The sequence below is a fragment of the Hyperolius riggenbachi genome, chromosome 3 (assembly GCF_040937935.1).
Source record: "Hyperolius riggenbachi isolate aHypRig1 chromosome 3, aHypRig1.pri, whole genome shotgun sequence".
NCBI classification, from domain to species: Eukaryota; Metazoa; Chordata; class Amphibia; order Anura; family Hyperoliidae; genus Hyperolius; species Hyperolius riggenbachi.
The window spans coordinates 130,182,792-130,207,058 of NC_090648.1; the positions used below are offsets into that span (position 1 = coordinate 130,182,792).

Genomic DNA, 24,267 nt, shown 5'->3' on the forward strand with positions numbered 1-24,267 from the left:
TAAAAAGTAAGGTGAGAATCCTGTGGCATCATTTTTTGTGCTGTTATAGGCATGCACCACTGTGGCCACATGTCTACTCCAATGACTCTTTTTTTCAATAGACAAAGTCCCCAGCATGTCAAGTAAAGTCCTGTTGAAGCGTTCGGGCTGGGCATCCCCTTGTGGATGATATGGGGTGGTGCGACTCTTCTGCACTCCCAAAAGTGTCAGTAGTTCTCTTACAAGCTTGCTCTCAAAATCACGCCCCTGGTCAGAATGAATTCTCTTTGGTAGTCCATAATGAACAAAGAACTTTTCAACAAGCAGTTTAGCAACTGTGAGGGCTTTCTGATCACGAGCAGGAAATGCCTGAGCGTATCTTGTATAATGGTCTGTCACAACCAACACGTTGCTGATTTCCCCTTCGTCAGGTTCAATACTGAGAAAGTCTATGCATACAAGTTCTAGTGGTCCTCCACTCTGTAACTGTCCCAAGTGAGCAGCTCTTGTGGGCAAAGTCTTTCTTTGAATACAGCACAAACAGGAACGGCAATAGTCCTCTATGTCTTGCTTCATACATGGCCAATAAAATCTGTCTCTCACGAGCCCCAAAGTTCTGTCATAACCCAGATGGCCATGTTCATCATGCAATGCACAAAGTACTGTCTCCTTGTATTTCTGAGGAAGTAATAACTGCCATTTTTCACTGTTGACGGCACTTGGAGCCCTTCTGTATACAAGTCCATTTCGTATCTGAAGCCGGTCCCACTCTTTGACCAACAGCCTTGCCATTGGGTGAACATCTGTACGAAGAATGTCAACTTGATTCTTCCCTAAGGCTGTCACTGCTAATTTTCCTAAAGGATCTTCCGTCTGATCTCTTCTGAGATCACTGTTGCTCAACGCTGGTAATGAAGAAGCCTGCAGAGTGACTAGATTGCAATAGGATGAAGGTAGGCTTTCGGCTGGTAGCGCTAGGTTCTGGGCCCAACATTCACTTCTCTGCTGGACTGTTGAAAATTGGCACATAGCTCTCACTCCTGGTGCAGGTATTTCTACCCATTCATCATCAGGGTGTAAGTCTTCATGAGGTCTACGGGATAGACCATCAGCATCTCCATTCTGGGTGCCTGGACGGTACTTCAGACTGAAATTGTAGTTAGACAGGGCAGCCATCCATCTGTGTCCAGTGGCATCCAACTTTGCAGTAGTCTGTATGTATGTCAAAGGATTATTGTCAGTCTGAACTTCGAACTCAGCTCCATAAAGGTAGTCATGCAGTTTGTCCACTACAGCCCATTTCAGGGCAAGAAATTCCAATTTGTGGGCTGGATAGTTCTTTTCAGTTGGAGATAAACTTCGGCTAATGAAAGCCACAGGCCTCAACCCCTGATTTTGCTCCTGATAGAGAACTCCTCCCAGACCTTCTCTGCTAGCATCTACATGGAGTGTATAGGGTTTAGTTGAGTCAGCATAGGCTAGCACTGGAGCATGGGTAAGACAATGCTTGAGCTTTTCAAATGCTTCATCACACTCAGAGGTCCAGCGGTCCTCAATACACTCTTTAGGCCCTCTTGGTCCCTTCACGTTCTTCAACTTGAAGCCTTCATCTGGTTCAGTGACATCCACATCACTTTGAAGCAGTTGGTTTAGTGGACGGGCTGTCTTGGCAAACCCTTGTACAAATCTTCTGTAATAGCTGCAGAACCCAAGAAATGAGCGCAACTCTGTGATGGTACGGGGCTTAGGCCAAGATGTCACTGCTTCAACTTTGCTGGGATCTGTTGCTATACCCTCTGCAGACACCACATGTCCGACATATGTCACTGAAGGCTGGAAAAACTTGCATTTGTCCAAGGATAGTTTCAATCCTTCTTTTTCAATCCTATTCAACACTTTCCTTAGCCTTGTCTCATGCTCTTCTAATGTTTTACCAAAGACAATGATGTCATCCAGGTAGACAAGTACTTCAAGAAGATGCATATCTCCAACTGTTCTTTCCATGAGCCGCTGAAAAGTTGCTGGAGCATTTGATAGACCTTGAGGCATGTCATTAAACTCGAAGAACCCCAGAGGAGTGATGAACGCAGTCTTTTCTCTGTCTCTAGGGTCCATTGGAATTTGGTAGTATCCACTCCTCAGATCTAACACGCTGAACCATTTGCTGCCCACCAAACAATTAAGTGCATCCTCTATCCGTGGGGTGGTGTATTGATCAGGGATGGTTCGCTGATTCAAAGTGCGGTAGTCAATGCACATGCGTATTGATCCATTTTTTTTCCTGACAACCACAATGGGGGAGGCATAAGGGCTTCTGGACTCCTGAATCACCCCAGCGGTTTTCAATTCCATCAAGTGCTGTCGCAGGTCCTCCAGATCTCCTGGAGCAACTCTTCTTGAGCGTTCCCTAAAGGGCCGATCTTCCTTCAGCCTGATGCTATGCATTTCACTCTTAGAACGACCTATGTCATATTCACTTGTAGAAAAACAGTTCTTTTTTTGCTTCAGCATCTCTTTAATTCGAGCCACCCATTCTGGTGACAAGATACCACCTCCTAAGTCAACATCTTCCAGATTCAGTTCATTTATATTGGTGTTATCACTTGGAGACAAAGGTGTGGCAGCATATACATTTCCCAGACGGACTTGGGAGCGAAGAATAATGGGTGTGCTCCCTTTGTTCTTCAACCCCACTGGCAAGGTATCATGTGGGTGTTTCAATTTGTCGGCTGGCCAGACCTCTGGTATTAACTCCAGACCAGGTGGCAATTCTACTTCTGAGCCCATTTCCATCATGAAGTGGGAAGTAACTGCCTTTCCACACATCCTCACTTTTGCCCTTAGACAGGTTATTCTTCCCGGTTGAATGACATATTCTCTCCCAGGAGGAGACCAGACATGCCCAATCTCTACTTTTTGGTTGATCTTCTCTTTTTTCAAAGCATAGTACACTGGTTTTAAGAATGGGTGAAGCGAGGGACAGTTCTCAGCCAATTGCAGTCTCAACAATCTCCGAATAAAGTCTGTATTTGTCCCAACCAACATGGCAGCTTCTCCCTTCTCTTTAGGTCTTGGGCACACAACAGCTAGAGTGTCAACTTCTTCGCTGATCCCCACCACTGGGGTAGGGAACTCTAACTTGAGTGAGACATAGCCATCATATGGGAACTTTGTGTCGCTCAGTCCCCAGATCTCCAGATCTTCCAGTCTTTGTAGTGGCAAGTGTTTCAGGTGCTTCTGATAAAAGTCTCTGAATAAAATAGTAACTTGAGCCCCAGTGTCCAACAAAGCCTTGCTATAGATTCCTTCTATCTTAATTGGCACTAGGGGGGAAGGCCCAATTAGACCAGCTGGCAGCTTCTCATTCCTTGTTCTTTCCACTGCCTTACAGTTGGCATGCTGATGAGCGGTAGATGGTCGTCTTAAAGCTTTTGCTGTCTCTTTCAATGGAGCAGGCTTGATTGGTGAGACTCTGAACTGCTCTGAAGGGCGTAGGTCTGGCTGTGTTCGTCTTCTGTCATCTGAAGTGAAAATGGGTGAAGAATTCGAGGCAGGGATCCTTTCCTTCATGGTGTTATTTATGGAGCGCTTTGAACTTGGGCACACAGTTGGCTCCTTCACTGAGGCCCTCTGAAGTTTCCCTGCATCGAGTTCACCAAGAACATTTCATTTACTCTCCTCAGATTCTCAGGATTTGGACATCCCCGTCTCATGTGTCCTGTCTCTCCACATCGGTAACAGAATCCAACGAATGGTCTTGATCTGACTCCATTTAATTCTTTTCTGACTGCCATACCTGCAGATGCTGCATCTGTTTGCTTCTCTTCTGCTAGTGTCTTGACTGTCTTCTGCAGCCCCTCTACTGTCTTGACAATCTGTGTTATTGAATCTGCTAGTGTAGCTACTTGTGACTGTATCTGTGATGCTTCGAAACTAACGGCACTGTGAACCATTGCTCCTGTTTGTACCTGAGCAGTGCTCCTTTCTTCCAACACTGCTTCTTTCTCTCTGACAGCTTTCACCAACTGATGATACATTAAAGTTGTCTGTTTTGTTTGTGCCCGCATCTTTATCATGATGGGATCTAGGGGTAATGCACCCTGAAATATCTGCTGAAGTCTTTTCTGATCTACTTGGTCTGAGTCTATCCCCTTCTTGAGCATTAGTTGATGAAGTATTCGATCCAACCGCCTAATATACTGGGACAATTTCTCCCCCTCCATCTGATAGGTATGAGTGAACTTGTATTGAAGCTCTTCCACTGTCTCAGTTCGGCCAAAAACGTCTTGTAAAGCGTTCAGGTAGTCTCTAGCTGAACAGTCCCTTTTGCTCAATCTTAGATTTCTGATCACTTCTGCGGCCGCCCCTTTGAGACTTTCAGCCACTCGCTGTTTCTTAACAGCTTCCGAAACACTCCATTCTTCTATTACTTGAAGTACTTGATCCAGCCAGGGTTCAAACTCCTCCTCCCCATTTGGTGTGGGCTGAGTCCCTGAAAAGAACTTTAATTTTCGGTATTCAGATGCTAAAGATTCCTGGCCCAGAGTCGCACATTTACTCATTACTTCGGTCAAAGCTTGTACTAACTCAGAGGTGGTGACCATATCATTTGCATCTACTGACTTGTTTTCAGGCGAAAACTCTGTTCGGACCAATCTAGCTTTAAGTCCCTCTTTCCCAAATTCAAAGTCCTCAGGGAAATCTAACGCTGACACTGGTGTCTCCCACTGAAGCAGAACATCTGTCCTCTCCTCTTCTGTGTCCCTATTCACTTTTATATCTCTAATTAAACAATGTTCTCCTGGGATAATGTCTTCCATCAAATCATAAAGCTGACGGCGGGATCATTTAGTACTAGGGACTATCAATGCCAGTGCTTTGTCTAAGTCCACTCTACAGGTCTGACACCACTTAGTGACTGATTTTGAGTCCATTTTTTTGTCTTTTTTGTGCTTCAAAAGGGTGAAAAGGGGCGGAGTTATGGTCTGAAATAAATCCCGGACGAGCCCCCAAAATGTAGCGCACCCGTGGGTGTGTCTTAGAAGTGGGATAGTAGGTTCAGACCTCCTTTGCTCCGGTGAACTCCCCTTTTTCTTCCCCAATGCTCAGACACAGTTTATATGAACAATGGGCCTGTTTATTTTCAACAGTAAGACCCTAAACAAAATAATGATAAGCACACAATCTTGCACACAATATTACTAGTTATAAAATAATACTGCAATATGGAATGTAAAGCAAGGTCAAACAGTTCCTTAAACAGTCATTTCAATCGATTACACTTTTCTCCACAGGGTGTCGCTATAACGAGTTTCACTATAAAGTTAAACTATGCTGAGAATACAATGAAAGTTAGATATTGAGGCTAATCACATGAAAATACAGCAGCCGAATATCTTAATCCCTGTAAATGGCTTCCAATACTTAAATATACCAAAAAGGGAGAAAAATATAGTCCTGGTGGTAGCAAAAAGAAGAAAAAGTTGGCAGCTGCATGCGTTGGGGCCCGTCTCTCAGTTGAATATTTATAACAGTGGTGGACAGTATAGTTCACTTGTGCAGGAAGATCCCTAACTATTGTCTGAGTCCACAGTCTATGATGCCTGCGCTTTACTGAGTTATATGATCCAGAACAGGGTTCCTAGGCTCTAAGCATTTACCTTGTGAGTATTTCAATATCAGCATGAGAAATGTGCACTAGGAGAGTTAGCACAGTGTCCTCCAGACAGACAGCTAGTAACAATGCATCTGGGGTGAATGCAGGACATTGATGTGTGTTGATCTCACTCTCCTGTCCTGGATGCACTGTTCAAAACACTGTAGAATGGTGTGCAGATCTGTTACCTCTGAGGGCAGAAATACCAGCAACTCACTATGATGAAGTCCTTGGGCTCACTCATTCAAGGAAACAGTCCACTCTCTCTGGTCCCAGTGCAGCAGTCATACAGCTTGATCTTCTGTCCGGCCAGACAATCCAGTAACTCTGTCTTTAACAGCACACACAGGACACAAGTCAATCCTCTGTTCCTTCTCTCTCCTCCTACAGGATTATTGCGCCAAAACTTCCCCTCTCCTCGGGAACTGTCCTCTGAAAACTTGGTTCCTAGGTGGCACAGTAATCTTTCCTAAGTGCACCCCTTAGTGGGCATAACTGTGTACTGCAACCCATGAGGTAAATAAAAAGGTTTAGCATTAAACATTACCATTACACAAACCTGTGAGGGTGTTACACTAGGTAGAAATATTTTTCATTTGCAACACATCCATGTTTTTAAAAAGAAAAAAAAATTGATTCCCATTGGCTTTAAACCTGGGTTTAAATTGATTGGTCCATTTTCAAACTGCATACATTTGCATAAAAATGTGCATAATTTCGGAACAATTTGCACCTCATTGATCATCCCTACTAACAAGCTGTTCCCCATCCCCTTCTTGCAGGTTTTGGTGCGCCGTATCAATTGTTATGTGTTGAATACTGGGTGCACTTGGGTCCATAGCTCCTTAGCTACGCCATTTGGAGATTACAACCTTGCTGTCCAGCATAAGGCTGCTTTCACAGTAGGACGTTAACCACTTGACGACCGGGCTAATTCTTTGTGATCTGTGCTGCTTGGGCTCTCCAGCCCACAGCACAGATCAGCAGGCAGCCAGGGCGACCAGACTTCCCCCTTTTTCCCCACTAGGGGGATGTCCTGCTGGGGGGTCTGATCGCTGCCGGCTATTTTCGTTTAGGGGGGGGGGGACTCCTCAAAGCCCCCCTCCGCAGCGATATTCCCTCTCGCTCTCTTTCCCTCCCTCCCCTTCTCCAGATAGGCGGTACAGGACAGCGATCCGTCCTGTACCGCCTCCGATAGGCTTCAGCCTATCAGATGCCAGCGATCCCCGGCCAATCAGAGGCCGGGGATCGCTGATCTCCTTTATGGCGCTGCTGTATGATGTAAACACAGGGGATTTCTTCCCCGCGTGTTTACATTTAGCCTGCGAGCCGCGATCGGAGGCTCGCAGGCTGTTCACGGAGACACCTTCCGTGAACTGACATGAAACGGCCGCCATGTAAAACCACTTACGACCTGCCGCCGCCTATCGGCGTTAGGCTGTCGTTAAGTGCTTAAAGTCCCACGCTACAGCAGCCTGTAACGCAGCCCAACTCACTGCAATGAAAAATCATTGGGCTGGTTCACAGTGCCCATGTTGGGTTTGAGTATAACGCAGCACGTTAAATGTGCGTTATACTCGTATTTCCCTGCGTTAGACTGTTTGCACATGCTCAGATCCGTATGCGTCAAAAAGTACGCATCACGTACGCATCAAGAGACGCATAACGCAGTGCAATGTAACGTCCAACTTCAAAGCTAACATGCATTGCGTTAGGGGCACGTTATGCGACCTTAACGTCGCATCAAACGCAAGTGTGAAAGAGCCCTAAAGGTGTATCACGCTCCACATGCAAGCCAATAGCCATACACACTCAACCTATATTAAGCTCGCATTAGAACTGTAAATAATAAATAAATGCCTTATTTACAGACCTAATGAGATATTAATATAGGTTGAGTGTGTATGGCTTGCATGTGGAGTGTAATATACCTTTATGCTGGCCAGCAATGTGTTTTATGGGCTCTGCTGCTCACTCTTGTTTTATATATGGTTTTATGTCACTTTGTACACCATTAAAGTTAGCCACTTTTTTTTTTTTTACATCTACACTGCTTACCATTGAATTTCTTTAGTAGGTGAAAAAGTCATCTGTAAAATCACTCTGGAACTGAAGCATGTGTTACATTTTATTTCAATATAATTCTAGATTGACGCCATAATTGTGCTTGCTGACGCATACATTTTATTTCATTTTAGAGAAGTTGCTACTATACTGGAAAGATTTTGGAGGTAGACGGATCATCTGTTGTTTTGCAGACCTGCTTTGGACTCAGGTATTTGCTTGATACTTTTCAATACTCCAATAGCTTTTGTTTCTTTGTTTTTTTTTTTTTAACTATTGAAGTTTATTAAGCAACAACTGAACATACAGAATAATGACATACACAGTATCTTGAATGATATCATGAAACAATGATGCAGAAATGCAAAAAACTTGTAACATGAAGTATGGGTGAACATTTTAGCATTGCGGAAGGTACAAGCATATTGTAATTGTATATATCTAGATTATCAATAGGAACAGAAGTTCAGTACTATGAGTTATATAGAGTATCGATAATCTGTTTGAAACTATACTTAATTACATGTATTCATATTTGGTCCTGTATGAATAGGTAAGTATAAGCAATACTCAACATGGAACAATAAATGATAGACGTTTAGCAATCAACTGACCAAAAGTCTGTCCAATCTGGGTTAAAAGATAAGAGCAGAGAGATAAAATCTAGGTACATGGAGAAAAGGGAAGAAAATACTGAGGGAGGATGTCTGTATACAGTAGGTAAAGGAAGGGAGGAGTAGGTAGGTATAATCAGCGGCAATTAGCATGATATCTAATTTAGATATCCCTTCATATGGGATCATAGAATATTAGCTGGAGCTTTTTCCAGGTTTCTCAGGAGTCCATAAGAGATTTATAATTTTCAGAACATTGAAACTCATTCCATACTGCCCATGTATAGTTATATTTTTCCAGTTTGTCTGTAGCACATGCAATTATTCTTTCCATAGACTCCACAGACTCTAGTCTCCTAATCCATTGCTTAATTGAAGGAGGATTAGTCTAGATCAGAGCTCTAGCTGCATTGATCATGTGGAGTGAGAGAGATTTTTATAGGCTTTGACAGAGTCTGTGGTGTGATGGAGCAAGAATGTAGCTGGGCTGAAAGAGATTTTGTCGAGTGTAATACTCTCTATCAGATGGTGTATTTGAGGCGTACGTACAAAAAGGGCGTCGGGAAAAAAGGGCGCGGGGTGTAAACGAGAATTAATAATTAATCATTAATAGCGTTTATAAAAATATTGTGCTATATTTTGTTTACAAATAATGTTATACAAATTTATAAATCATTAAATAATGTTTATGAAATCGGCAATTGTAAAAACGTTAATCTTCCCTGTTTCAAAAGTAAAACTTACAATTACGTTTATAAAAAAAGATAATATATGTTTAATTGTTATAATTGTATATTATTGTGAATAACCTTCATTTATTGTTTGTTCTTATTATAAAATGTGAAAATATTGTTTATAACGATGATATAAATATAACTACGTTCGTAATAAGTGTTGTAAAACATTAGTAAGTATTACAAAAATTTTACTAACACTATACCTAAGCCTACTCTCACACAGAACCCTCCCTGTACCTATCCCTAACCCCTAGACCCCCCTGGTGGTGCCTAAACCTAAGACCCCCCTGGTGGTGCCTAAACCTAAGACCCCCCTGGTGATGCCTAAACCTAAGACCACCCTGGTGGTGCCTAAACCTAAGACCCCCCTGGTGGTGCCTAAACCTAAGACCCCCCTGGTGATGCCTAAACCTAAGACCACCCTGGTGGTGCCTAAACCTGCAATTTACGTTATGTACTGATCGCTTTATTTTGTGAATAATAATGTTTTACAAACAGTTAGGGATAAAACTTTAAATAATGTTTTAGTTAGTTAAATAGGATAAATATGTTTAGTATTTTTATAAACGTTATTTATCTCCGGCGCCCTTTTTTCCTGCTCGGCGCCCATTAAACGCTATTTATTATGGGAGTGAATGGCAGCGCCCTTTTTGTCCACTAGCTGCTTGCGCCCTTTTTTCCCGTTTCCGTATTTGAGTCCAGTATGTTTGTAGGTCCGGACACGTCCAAAAGACATGTAGGAGTGATCCCTGAGTCTGAGGAGTTGCATCTCCAGCATGTATTCAGTACAGAGGGGAACATTTTATACAGAAGTTTAAGTACTTTATACCATCTAGTTATACGTTTGTAACCCAATTCCTGAACATTGACATTGATGGAGCGTACGAGAGAGAACGGCGCCGGAGATTTGGGCGCAGGACACAGCCAGTATATGGCTGATCCTGCTGCCGCACAAGTCCAGGCCGTGTTAATTACTATTCCCCCTCCAGGCCGACATGGATAGTGGGGGAATGAAATAATTCGGCTTTCAGCAATTGCTGGAAGCCGAATTATTGTTTTAAAAGCAACTTCAGGTCCGTCTTCTGACGGCGCTGAAGTTACTCCCTGTGCCTGGAATAGCCGTAGTTCCTATTACGGCCTATGGTGGCGCCGGGTGCGCCCAAGTCTCCTGCGCTGCTGCGCCCAAGTGTCCAGCGCTGGATTTACCGTGTTCGTTGATGGATCCCTTGTGGTTCAAAGAAGGTGTTTTCTGCCATTGATCTGTATCGAACTGCCTTTGCAGATAACTCTCCCATTCCTTCTGAAATCAAAACCGTTCTTTGAGTCTTAATTTGTGTTTTGGGAGACAGAAAAAATAAGAGGATTATAAAAGACATGTTTTTTATTGTAATCCTATCAGTTTACTTTTATAAACTTTCAAAGATTCAAGATAAAGGGTAAGAATAAAGGTCCATATACAGGCTCTACAAAAGTCACCACAAACAAACGGCCAAGTTCGCTAAAACTACTTTACCAGTGACAAAGACAAAATACGAGTCTTTCCAATGACGTTTGCACACTGATATTGCAATGACCAACTAATTTACTGTGTGCACAAGCGGACGCAGAATTATGCACAACATGCGCACTTTATGTAGAACAATGTCATTTAATCAACACTGTACATACATGGCCAACTGCACAATATCAGACCAACAGTTGCCTGAGTTGATCTGCCAGATATCGGTTGCTCATTGTTGTCTTTTGGCCACATTTTTCAACAAAATTGTTGTCTGTCCAATATGACGAAATCTTTTGTTTCGTTTCAAATGACTTTTGTTGAGCGTGTGTACATAGCACAGAGGCAAAAAGCTTCAATAAGTAAATATTACTCAGTGAGTAAATATTATTTACTCTTTTTAATAAACCTTGCTATGTTATTAGTTTTGATCACTGTATTTTCCATATGACATTACTATGAGTAATAAAGCTGCTGAATATGTTTAATTTCACAGTGGGATGATAGAATTTGTGAATAAAAGTTACATCATTGAGCCATTGCGGACTCTGTCCGGATTTCAACATTTGTTGTCTAAAATGGAGACAAAGCATGATGTGGCCAAGTATATATTAGACTGTGATACGGATGTGACAAGCCATTTACATCAACGCGAGATGTTGGAACAGTTTCCCACAGCTACAGAGGTATGAGCAGTCTGTGAACCACATGCTATCCCAGGGAAAAATAAAGCACACACACTTTACCCAGTAATGCACATAGCACTAATAGGGTGATGAGGGCTGCACCTCTAGCGTTATTACCGATAATATGGATACGCACAGTCTGCACATGACAGATTTAACGCACTTTTGTGCATCATGCCCAATGCTTTAAAATGTTCATAGTTTAACTTTTGTTTTTAATTTTTAAGTTTTCTATCTTTCAGGCAAAGCAATCATTTTTTGCAGTCGAACGGTATTTGAAGGTGTCAGTTTTTGTAACTGTAGAAGTGGTGAGTACAGATTGTAGTAAGTACTTTCTCAGTCATTGTACATACAGTAGTACACTATCAATTCCACCTAACCTCTGTTCATTTATTGTCAGGCACTAATAACTGAGCAGATTATTATGAACCTATATTTTAAATTCCTGTTTCTATATACAGGGTTGATTCACTATCACTATAGCTCCCCTTACTGCACACTTAGCGTGCCTTATCAGAGTTAGCGTGCCTTATCTGAGTTAGCGTGCCTTATCAGAGTTAGCGTGCCTTATCAGAGTTGACATGCCTTATCGGAGTTAACATGCTTTATCGAAAGTAACATGCCTTATCAGAGTTAACATGTCTTATCAGAGTTAGCATGCCTTATCAGAGTTGGCATGCCTTATTAGAGTAGCATAGCGAGCGTTACAAACTTATACCTGCTATTTGGCAATGACTAGAGCTCCACTCTTCCTGCCTTGAGTCCCTGCTATGCTACTCTGATAAGGCATGCTAACTCTGATAAGGTGCGCTAAGTGTGCATTAAGGGGAGCTATAGTGATAGTGAATCAACTCCTATGTGTGTTCAAAATGTGGGGAAAAAAATGTGTGTTCAAAAAATGGGGATTGTGATGTTTACAGACTGTTATAATCAGGGGCGTAGCAATAGGGGGTGCAGAGGTAGCGACCGCATCGGGGCCCTTGGGCCAGAGGGGCCCCATTGGGCTCTCCTTCAAGCACAATATTAGCTCTCTATTGGTCCTGTGCTGGTAATAATCACTTCTATAGATGCTCTAAATACTTGTAATCATTAACACACTGTTCCCCATTCCCTTCTTGCACCTCCAACACTGTGGTTGTCCTTGGCAGGTTTTGGTACGCCGTATCAATTGTTATGTATAGAGTGCTTGGGGGGCCCCATGTAAAACTTGCACCGGGGCCCACAGCTCCTTAGCTACGCCACTGGTTATAATCCAGTTAAAATTTCCTTGTAGTACGCCGGTGCCTCCCTCCATCACAGTAAGTCGGCAGAGCATACAGCCCAGGGGGGCGTAACTAGAAGGGAGCAGCCCCTGTAACCGTCGGGGGGCCCAGAGCTGCAAAGGGGCCCTAATTACTACTTCACTTCCTCCTGTGGCTACACTTCTTATGGGTGTGACAGTTATGATGTCCACACTTGTTTTGTCACCCCTGTAAGATGGGCCCCCAGACTGTGAGGCTCACAAGGGGTTGGCAAGGAAAGGGGTGTAAACATTGAGGGGCCCCATGAAGATTTCACAGGGGGGCCTCATGATTTATAGTTACGCCCTTGATACAGCCTTACTATCACAGCACTGGCTGCCATAGTCGGAGTAGAATTTATGACCTGACTATCAGCTCTCTGTCTACTACCCATGTAATTTTTTTTATCCATGTAATTTGTATCATAGTTCATAAGCCATGCAATTATATCACACAGAGGCTGCGAGGGGGTGTGGCTAGTGCAGGAGGGGTGTTCCAAAAGTGGTCCCAAGCGTGACAAGGGACAGGCAGAGGAGTGACAAAGGGGGTTTTGGTGGGTCTTCAAGACGAGGATGTCCAGCCAAACACTGGCACTCACCAAGGTTCAACAGAACCTCACAAGTTAAAACAGCCAGTGCTGCTGAAATAATAAGGCTTTGACAGATAAGGAGGTAGTAGCGCCTTAGTAACAACATCTCAACATTATCTTATTTATTGCAATTGATTTTTAATATTTTTTTGCATGTAGTATGCTTTCACAGATTACATTCAGCTTGTCCATTTCATGTTAGGGATGTTTGTTTTTGCCTTGCACTGATTTTTAGAAATATAATGTATGTCTTTAGTAACCTATCATGATTAAACTGCCATTTTTTTTTCTTTTTAAATAACATCCAGGAATTCTGGAAAAGGTGAAAGTAAATTCTTTATTTATGACTTTAATGTCATTTCTATCAAACTGTCTAAATAGTGATTTTATCATCCATGACCAAACAATCATTGACCCTTATTCAATTTCGCTTTTCAAGTTTTCTTTGAGGACATCATCTTTTATCTTTTGTTTAAAATAACTTTTCAGTGCTCAGCAAATGAAAAATATGCCAAAAAGTAGGTGATAAAGTACTGTAAAACTTAATGTCAGTATTTTCTTGCTTACTGGTGGTTTATTTTATTTATTGATAAATATAAATAAATCTATCTATCTATAAATATCCCCTAATTCACCTTTTCTCCTAAGTTTTCTCCTAGGTGATATTTTCACATTATAAATAAGATGCCTTTTAAAGGGAGCCTAAACTGAGAAGGATATGGATTTTTTTTCCTTTTCAACTAATACCAGTGTGCTTCAGCCACTACTGCAGCCAAAAAGATCAGCAGGATGCCAGGCAACTGGTATTGTTTAAAAGGAAACATCCATATCCCTCTCAGTTAAGGTTCCCTTTAAGCCACCAGCAACCAAGAAAATACTTTTGACAATGCTTTTCTATCTACTTTTTGGTACTTTTTCAATTGCAGAGTGCAAAGGTTATGAAGATGAAAAATCAACTCCTAGGAGAAAACGTAAAGAGACTCTGGCCCATATGCAATTCACTTTTTCTCCTGAGTTTTCTCCCAGGTGATATTTTCACAACTTGTCATAAAATGACTTTTAAGCCAACAGCAAGCAAGGAAATACTCAAAACAAATTTGATAGTACCTTTTCACCAACTTTTGGGTGCTTTTTCAATTGTAAAATGCTGACAATTTAGTTCAAAGAGTAAATGAAAATTTCTCCTAGGAGATAACTCAGGCAAAAAAATGTATTGCATATGGGCCTCTGTAATAAAAAAGTACCTAGGGGGGACTTACCTCGGGAGGGGAAAGCCTCAAGGTCCTAATGAGGCTTCCCTCATCCCTGTAGCTGCTTCCCCGAAGCCTGACAAGGCTTGATATATTTACCTTCCCTGGCTCCAGCAGGGGCACTATTGAGGCTCTAAGCACGGAGATAGGCGTAAATATCTCTGTCGGGTCCGCTCTACTACGCAGGCGCAGGAGACTTGCACCTGCGCAGTAGAGCGGACCGACATCGTCTGGATATTTCTGCCTATCTCCGAGCGGAGAGCCGATACTGCGCCTGTGCTGGAGTCGGGAAGGTAAATATTTACATGCTCACTGTTTGGAGGGCCAGAGCGAGACCGCTGTGGGACACAGGAGGACGGGGGAAGCCTCGATTGGATCCGGAAGCTACCCCCACCCGAGGTGAGTACCCCCTAGGGGTACTTTTTTTAGTTACAGGTTTTCTTGGGAAAATTTTTTTTTATTGAATCGGGCTCATTATGTTTTCCACTCATGATTTTGGGCCCGATCCAGTTCACTTTTTCTCCTCAGTTGTTTCATAGTTATTGGACAAAAACATATGGATTATAATATTAGTATATAAGGATTTCAAATCATGTTAATTACGATCAGTAACTTCATTTTTATCTTATTTCTTGGCTTCAGTACAGGGCGCTGGGGTCCAGTCCAATGAATGTTATAACAAATTTGATGCAAGTGTTTAGCCATCTGAACATGGTAAGTCAATAATAACAACTTTATATAATACTGTATATATTCTAGACAGCACCGTTACCCGGAAAAGGTCTCTAACATGTCTTCATTCTGCCCAAATTTCAAATAAAAAAACTGAATCATGTCACACTTTAAGCAATGTTATTTTATTAAATGATGTTATCTGTGCTTTTTCGTATTTCACAAATTATTTCATATGGCTGTAAGGCTTTTTCAAGCTGGCATTACTAATAACCACAAATAAGTACTATACAGCTCTTAGTTCCAGTTGTCTGGAGTATACACATTAGATAAGTAAGTGGTCATGCCCCCATGCCTGTGCATCTGAGCACATAAATGATGCCCCTGAGGCTGCCTATTACATCTTTCAGTTTTATGCATCTGAGGGGCACGTCATACCATGACTACTCCTCCACAAGTCTCTTGAACAGCCATGTGCACAGAGTTGTATAGGCTCAACTTATTTTGGAATATCCCATCTACTTGCTCACTGGATCCACAAAGAGAAGGAAAAGGTGCACAGGACCTACAAACCTGGCTCACTGGAGTGCACTAGGCCAATAGTAGGGTAGAGCTGCTTGTAGAAAGATAAAGAGGCAGCGCACATGCAGGGCCGGATTTGTGGGAAGGCCGAATAGGCCCGTTCCTAGGGCGGAGCCAAGGAAGGGGCGGGTTTACAAACAGGCAGTCAATCTGCCAACCAGTGTTCTCACAGCTGCCCACACCATTCCTCATAATAATGTAGTGCCGTGTTTGTCTGCAGCCGCCCCCTGCTTAGCTCTACACACAGGAGCATGTCTCTGTGTGTGCAGCAGAGGCTACAGACAGGGTACAGAGCAGGCCGGGCAGCTTTACTAATCTGAGCGTGACAGGAGCAGCGGCTGTATCACTGAAGCAATGCCCGCTGTCATTCTCTTAGACAATAGACATCAAATGTTAAGGCTGCCCCGCCCCTGCTTCCTCCCCCTTCCTCTTCCTTCCTCTCGTGACCGGGCCACCTGAAGCACGCAGGAGTTCTGTGTTCAGCAGATACGAAAGTGACAAGAGGCTCTACTCCTCAGCCTCTTTTCTACATGGCTGAACTGAAGTAATGTATGGCTGCCGTGCACCTAGTCTCACATCCAGCTGTAAGGAAGTGAGAGAGCACGTCGTATTTCAGTGGAGGAAGGGACCCGGGACAGTGTGAGTTGATGAAGATGTACACATTCCTGAGATTTCTTGCAGCTCCCCATAGTGTTCTTGTTCTTGCCACTTAGTTCCTTAGGACTCCTCTCTGTCATATTACTGTCACCCCTCCTAAAAAGCTGTGACACAGCTAAAGCTACATACACACGGGGCACAATTGTCCCCCGTTGCATGGCTACAAGAGACCAGGGAGCGATGGCTCCCTGGCGGCAACAGCTATCTACACGTCTCGCCAGAAAGTGCTTTAAGTGATCCTAAGACAAATACTAATAAAAGATTTATACATACTTGGGGCTTCCTCCAGCCTCCTCCACACAGATCGTTCCCATACCATTTTCACCTACCTTCTTGTTCTTCCATTAGCAGCCCGTAAGTTTGGCCAGTCAGCGCATGCGCTGTGTGGTTCCATGTGCCCCCCTGTCTCGCAGTAGTACTGCACAGGCTCAGAGTGCTTCCAGCCACAGAAGCGTGGCAGGGTGCGCACAGTGCACCCCAATTCGCCAAACTGTCAGGGCTGCTAACGGGAGAATAAGGAGGCGGAGGTTGGTGGCGTGGTAGCGATCCGAATGGATGGGGCTGGAGGAACCCCCGAGTATGTATACATTTTATTATTATTATTCATCTCAGGGTCATTTTAAAACTATACACTTTTACTTACCTGAGGCTTCTTCCAGCTCCCTGTAGTTTGTAAGGTCCCACAGCATTCTCTGGGCCCCCTTCATTCTCCCACTGGCAGCTCTGTAAGTTTGGCACTCTAACTGCACATGCACATCCTATTCACACAGCCTTCCCAAGAATGCCCCCATTCCATCCTGGTCTTTTAACCCACACTGTGGCCTCCAGTTCTGGTCCTCCCATCCCCTAATGCAGGGGTGGGAGGGGGGTAATTTGGTTGCCTATACTAAGGGGAGGCCGTCATACTGCTGCCCAAGACCCTCTTTCTTCCCTGTGTGTACACGCACAACTGTACTGGGTATGTGCATGTACATGCCCAGTAGCACAAAGCAGCTTGTGCAAAGAGGAAAAGGCCATGCACAAATTGCTTTGTGGTACTGTAAATGTGCTGACCATACTATGGCATGACCAGTACAATTAGGCTTATACACAAAGGGAAATGCAGCCTCGAGGAAGAAGAGGGCGCCAAGCAGCAGTGGTGGGGTCTGAATATGCTCAGAGGGACCCAGCAATGGAACAGCGGGCCCCAGGAGGATCTACTATGGTATGGTTCACTTTAAGACTATATGTTTGGGGGACAAGTGTGTGTGAGTTGAGGGGTGGGGTTGGTTGAGATGATGTTGATCAGATTAGTTGGGGGGGGGGGGGGGGTGGCTGGTGACAGTGGGCCTTGGGCGGTAAAAAGTAAAAATCCGGCCCTGCGCACATGCAATAAAAAAGCCATCGTCCAGGAAGTGCCATCGTCACACGCCGATCCTCCTGGATGGCACTTCCTGGACACTCAAAGTGTTTCAAGAACCGGAAAAGGATGTTGCTTGTATGACAAGCTGCCAATCAGCGGAGGAGGATCCCCTTCCTCAACAAATAACGTAGCACAGCATCAGCTATGACCACCGTAAGGCCCCTCCCCTGCTATTCTGTGTGCGATGATGGTATTCCCATGCAATCAAGTAAAGTCCATGGGCACTGAAACAAAGTCAGAGAGTAAATGAATACAAGTTAATAGTGAAAACATCAATTAGCATTGGGCCTCCTCTTCACCAGGGCCCCATAGCAGCTGCTATGGCTATTGCTACCACCTGGTTTCTGGGCCACCGGTCTATGTTTCTCACATAAATATTACAATGTCCTCGCTCCGGCAGGACATATACTAAAATTGGAAGATACAGTGAAGATTAGCATGGCCCCTGCGCTAGGATGACATGCAAATTCGTAAAACGTTCCATATTTTTGTGCTACTTTCTGCAAATAACTGAGGGAAACACTATTTGGAGAAAGGATGTGTTTTCATCTTGAGAACTTCAACAATCTCCTATTTGTCTTGAGCAACATTTTGTGTGCTATTTATTTATTTAATTTGAAATGAGATATATTATTGTTAATGTTAATTTTAGCCTTCTCGAAATGCAAGATGTACAATATTTTGGTGTCTTTAAAAACATCTCTTGGAGAAAAAAACACATAAATGTTACATTGGCCCTTCCTCCTTCAAAGACACACCAGTGTAGTTGGCTAAGGCTGTATTCCCACTAGAGTGGAGAACGGACATTTTTTGTCCGTTCTCTGACAGTTTAGTAACACAATCAGGCAGAGGCCCTGTGCTAAATATCAGTGGTCTTCCTGTATTTGTAGAAAGGGAACATACAGTATATTCAGCTCTAGCATGAAAAAGCTCTCTGCTTACCACTTCTCCTGTTTGCTCTTAGAATGCTTCAATTTTTCACAATGCCCAGCAAAAACTGGGCATTCTGCAAGATAAGAAGTTAAATAGGGGTTTGCATTGACCAAGTATTACAGTAACTAATGTCTGTACTCTAAAACTCTGAGTGATTTATTCTAAATTAAAAAATCACCTTATTAAAGGTTTTTTTTTTTTACTGTTGATTATTTATCTTTGAGAGAATAGGTCTAATGTGCCCATGTATGGATTGGTCCATATACATTCCATATGAATTCAACCCTCAGCGGATGCTTTTCCAATGCATTTGCACAGCATAACATGACCAGCACAACGTTATGGGTGAAGTGCCCTTTTTCAAGTGCACTTGAAAAAGGGCACTTCGCCCGTAACGTTGTGCTGGTCATGTTATGCTGTGCAAACCGCTATGTAATATGAAATAAAGTGAATCATTGGAAAAGCATCTGCTGAGGGTTGAGTTCCTATGGAATGTACTGTTTATGGACTGGAGTTTAGTGGAGGATTGATGACCCTCTTCACCACTGGAACTCCCCGCATCACACTTTTTGTAGCTGAGGCCCGCAGACTATCTTGTGTTGCATGTATGGATTGGCTAATTATTGATTTTTCGTTCCAGATGTTTGCTCCATTAAACATGCAGGTGTTTCTGTCTGGTGTCGGCCTTTGGACTGAGTCAAACTCCTGTAGTGTGGCAGAGAATTTAAGTGACACTTTAGAGAACTTCATTGTGTGGTTGTCAGACTTATCCCGTCCCTTCAAACAAGCTGACATTCCCTTGTTAATAGTGTAAGTATAAAGTCAGGCTCATTTATAATCCAGTTGTAACGTTATTTTTACTTGACCTTTAATCTGTGAGAACATCGATATGCAGTATGCAGGCTCTAAATACCAGATTTTTGCAACCCTATTTCCAAAAAAGTTTGGATGTTGTGTAAAATGTAAATAAACACAGAAGGTGTTGATTTTTAAATGTATCCATGTTTTTAATTTAAAATAATAGAAAGACAACATATTAAATGTTGCAACTGAAAATGCTGTTGTTTTATGATTTTTTTGTCATATAAATCAATGTTATTTAGAATTAGATGTTAGCAATTCTTTTCAAAAAGAAAACACAATTAATGGTAAAAAATAGGCCCAAATTTTGGAACTACACATACTGTCATCCAGATTCCTCAGGGAGGGCCTTGCTTTATTTAGGAAGACAATGCTAAATAGTATACTGCATGTATTACAACAGCGTAGCTCCATAGTAAATTAGTCCAGTTGCTAACCACTAACCATTAGAGGGACAAACATGTTACAAAACCAAAAATAACTGATAATACCAACATGTTTAATCCTGCATTTGTGGTGTCACTAAGATGGTTCTGTTTTCTTTTTATTCATCAGCAGCGGAGGACAGCATGCTGCAAATGGCACAACTTATTTTGGACAGATATGTTCTCACAGCAACGGAGCAGTGCTCACAGTATGTACATGAATCTCTGCATAAAACATATTAGGAACTTTGTTGTAGATCCATTACAAATAACATTTGTGGTCCACAACCCTGAGTGGCATACAAAGCATATTTAACCGCTTCTGGATGGTGGTGATTGAAATCTACGCCCTGTTTTGATGCTCTAGTACAGGCATAGGCAAACTTGGCCCTCCAGCTGTTGAGGAACTACAAGTCCCACAATGCATTGCAGGAGTCTGACAGCCACAGTCATGACTCATAAAGTCAAATGCATTGTGGGATTTGTAGTTCTTTAACAGCTGGAGGGCCAAGTTTGCCAATGCTTGCTCTAATACCTGCCAGGGCGTAATTTCACATCACCGCCACGCGTTCTCTCCACTTTCGCTGCTCCCACCAATCTCATTTCTGCCCCCCCACTACAGCTCACTCGCTCTGCTGTCTCTATGACGGCGGAGCCCTGTGACCCTGTCAGAAGCTGATTTCATTGGCTCCTGATCCTGTCATCATTGTAACCATTCCAATTGGCTTACATTGATCACATGGTCAGGAGCCAATAAAAGCGGCTCCTGACTGGCTCACAGAGCTCTGGCGTCATAGAGATGGCACAGTGGGTGGCCTGAGGCTCTGGGTGTTCGACGTGGATGTCGGTAGCTGCAGATATGTGCAGTGATTCATTGTTATGCAACAGTTTCTGGTACCAGTGGTCTGTGGTCCTTAAGAGGGCAGAGACCGCTGGTACTTAAGTGGTTACATCTCAGTGGCACTGAGCCACTCTTATTTAATGGATTTAGTACTCAGTACTTAAAGGCAACCTGAACTGAGTAAAATTACTTAAAATAAACACATGAGGTACCTTCAAATGAACATTACATAGTTACCTTGCCATCAGTTCCTCTCAGAAGCTCACCATTTTCTTCTGTCAACAATCCATTCCAGTTCTGACAACATTTTGTCAGAACTGAAATATGTCGGTTGCTGTCAGTTATAGCTGAGAGAACAACTGATGTGCCAGGTAATGTTCATGTTTCCCAATGGCTCAAGTGGGCGATGTTACAGTTTAACAGTGCCAGAAAGCTGTTATGGGGTAATGGCCATTTTCAAAATGGAGGATGGAGAATTCCATTGATCACAATGGACAAACGGGACACAGGAGAGGAGAAAGAGATGGATGAGTAGGCTACATGGGAGGTAAGTATGACCTGTGTATATTTATTTTGACTTTTAATTTTCAGTTCAGGTTTTCTTTAAAGTTGGCTTTTAAAGAGACTCTGAAGTGAGTCTAAATTTACTTTTTTTTAACAGGCAGTCATGTAAATCAGTTTAACCCCTGTTAAAAAGCCGCTATCCCGAGGCAAAACGAGGGGTCTTTACCTCCCAAATCCCCCTTGCAAAATCCACTACTTTTTTGGTCATGGATTTTGCTGCTCATGGAGGCAGAGGTTTCAGCTGCAGCTCTGCCTCCATGCGCGTCAATCTGATGGCCGATCTCCGCCTCTCCCCGCCCCTCTCTGTGAAGGCAGATTGAGAGGGGGGGAGAGGCGGCGACACGCTGGGATTGACTCGCTGAGAGGCAGAGCTACAGGGATTAGCTCTGCCTTTTCAGGAAGCGTTTTCCTGAGCTTACAGAGGGTATTTGGTGGGGGGGGGGGGTAAAGACCCTTCGTTTTGCCGCGGGATATCGGCGTTTTAGCAGCTATTATACTGATTAACATGACTGCCTGTTAAAAAAGTAAATTTAGACTCGCTTCAGGGTACTCCTGATCACCCCCCCACCCCTCAGTTTCTCCCCAGACCCCCCCCAGACCCCCCTCCCTGTGTACTGTATGCATCTATCCCCCCTGATCACCTGTCAATCACCTGTCAATCACCTGTCAATCACCCATCAATCACCCCCTGTCACTGCCACCCATCAATCAGCCCCTAATCTGCCCCTTGCGGGCAATCTGATCACCCACCCACACCAATAGATCGCCCGCAGATCCAACATCAGATCACCTCCCAAGTGCAGTGTTTACATCTGTTCTCTACTCTAAACACCCACTAATTACCCATCAATCACCCATCAATCACCCCCTATCACCACCCATCAGATTAGACCCTAATCTGCCCCTTGCGGGCACCCAATCACCCGCTCACACGCTCAGATTGCCCTCAGACCCCCCCTTATCAATTCGCCAGTGCATTATTTACATCCGTTCTTCCCTGTAATAACCCACTGATCACCTGTCAATCACCTGTCAATCACCCATCAATCACCCCCTGTCACTGCCACCCATCAATCATCCCCTGTCACTGCCACCCATCAATCAGCTCCTAACCTGCCCCTTGCGGGCAATCTGATCACCCACCCACACCAATAGATCGCCCGCAGATCCGACATCAGATCACCTCCCAAGTGCAGTGTAAACACCCACTAATTACCCATCAATCACCCCCTATCACCACCTGTCACTGTTACCCATCAGAATAGACCCTAATCTGCCCCTTGCGGGCACCCAATCACCCGCCCCACACGCTCAGATTGCCCTCAGACCCCCCCCCCCCTTATCAATTCGCCAGTGCAATATTTACATCTGTTCTTCCCTGTAATAACCCACTGATCACCTGTCAATCACCTGTCAATCACCTATCAATCACCCATCAATCAACCCCTGTCACTGCCACCCATCAATCACCCCCTGTCACTGCCACCCATCAATCAGCCCCTAACCTGCCCCTTGCGGGCAATCTGATCACCCACCCACACCATCAGATTGCCCCAGACCTACCCTCAGATCACCTCCAAAGTGCATTGTTTACATCTGTTCTGCCATCTAATCACCCACTGATCACCCATCAATCAGCCTCTGTCACTGCTACCCATCAGATTAGACCCCTATCTGCCCCTAGGGCACCCAATAACCCGCCCACACCCTCAGAATGCCCTCAGACCCCAGCCCTGATCACCTCGCCAGTGCATTGCTTGCATCTATTCCCCCCACTAATCACACCTTGAGACACCCATCAATCACCTCCTGTCACCCCCTAACACACCTACCCATCAAATCAGGCCCTAATTTGCCCCGTGTGGGCTCCTGATCACTCGGCCAAACCCTCAGATCCCCCTCAGACCCCCTTCCGATCACCTCCCCGTGCATTGATTGCATCTATTTTCTCCTCTAACCACCCCCTGAGACACCCATCAATCACCTCCTGTCACCCCCCTAGCACTCCTATCCTATCAGATCAGGCCCAATACAACCTGTCATGTAAGAGGCCACGCTGCTTATGACCGGTTCCACAAAATTCGGCCCCTCATAGACCACCTGCCATAAAAATTTGCAGATGCTTATACCCCTGAACAGTCATTTTGAGACATTTGGTTTCCAGACTACTCACGGTTTTGGGCCCTTAAAATGCCAGGGCAGTATAGGAACCCCACAAGTGACCCCTTTTTAGAAAAAAGACACCCCAAGGTATTCTGTTAGGTGTATGAAGCGTTCATAGAAGATTTTATTTTTTTGTCAAAAGTTAGCGGAAATTGATTTTTATTGTTTTTTCACAAAGTTTCATTTTTCACTAACTTGTGACAAAAAATAAGATCTTCTATGAACTTACTATACACCTAACGGAATACCTTGGGGTGTCTTCTTTCTAAAATGGGGTCACTTGTGGCGTTCCTATACTGCCCTGGCATTTTAGGGTCCCTAAACCGTGAGGAGTAGTCTAGAAAACAAATGCCTCAAAATGACCTGTGAATAGGACGTTGGGCCCCTTAGAGCACCTAGGCTGCAAAAAAGTGTCACACATGTCGTATTGCCGTACTCATAAAAAGTAGTATAATGTGTTTTGGGGTGTATTTTTACACATACCCATGCTGGGTGGGAGAAATCTCTCTGTAAATGGACAATTGTGTGTAAAAAAAATCTAATATATGTCATTTACAGAGATATTTCTCCCACCCAGCATGGGTATATGTAAAAATACACCACAAAACACATTATACTACTTCTTCTGAGCACGGCAGTACCACATGTGTGGCACTTTTTTGCAGCCTAACTGCGCTAAAGGGCCCAAAGTCCAATGAGTACCTTTAGGATTTCACAGGTCATTTTGCGACATTTGGGTTCAAGACTACTCCTCACGGTTTAGGGCCCCTAAAATGCCAGGGCAGTATAGGAACCCCACAAGTGACCCCATTTT

General features: G+C 43.7%; 1 protein-coding gene and 1 non-coding gene across 4 annotated transcripts in view; both read left to right on the plus strand.

Moving 5' to 3' along the window:
- The window catches only part of LOC137563019 (disintegrin and metalloproteinase domain-containing protein 9-like), a 116,022-nt gene that overhangs the window by 23,931 nt on the left and 67,824 nt on the right, over window positions 1-24,267 (plus strand). For 2 of the 3 annotated variants that reach the window (XM_068274943.1, XM_068274946.1), the window contains exons 6-11: window positions 7,834-7,910; window positions 11,045-11,234; window positions 11,477-11,542; window positions 14,996-15,067; window positions 19,240-19,409; window positions 20,016-20,094. In XM_068274943.1, coding sequence (XP_068131044.1) covers window positions 7,834-7,910; window positions 11,045-11,234; window positions 11,477-11,542; window positions 14,996-15,067; window positions 19,240-19,409; window positions 20,016-20,094 — 654 coding nt within the window. The remainder of the gene's footprint in view (window positions 1-7,833; window positions 7,911-11,044; window positions 11,235-11,476; window positions 11,543-14,995; window positions 15,068-19,239; window positions 19,410-20,015; window positions 20,095-24,267) is intronic. The other variant, XM_068274944.1, reaches the window with a different exon arrangement.
- LOC137564849 (U6 spliceosomal RNA) lies at window positions 18,051-18,156 on the plus strand. The gene has a single exon (XR_011030913.1). It is a non-coding gene; the product is annotated as a U6 spliceosomal RNA (small nuclear RNA).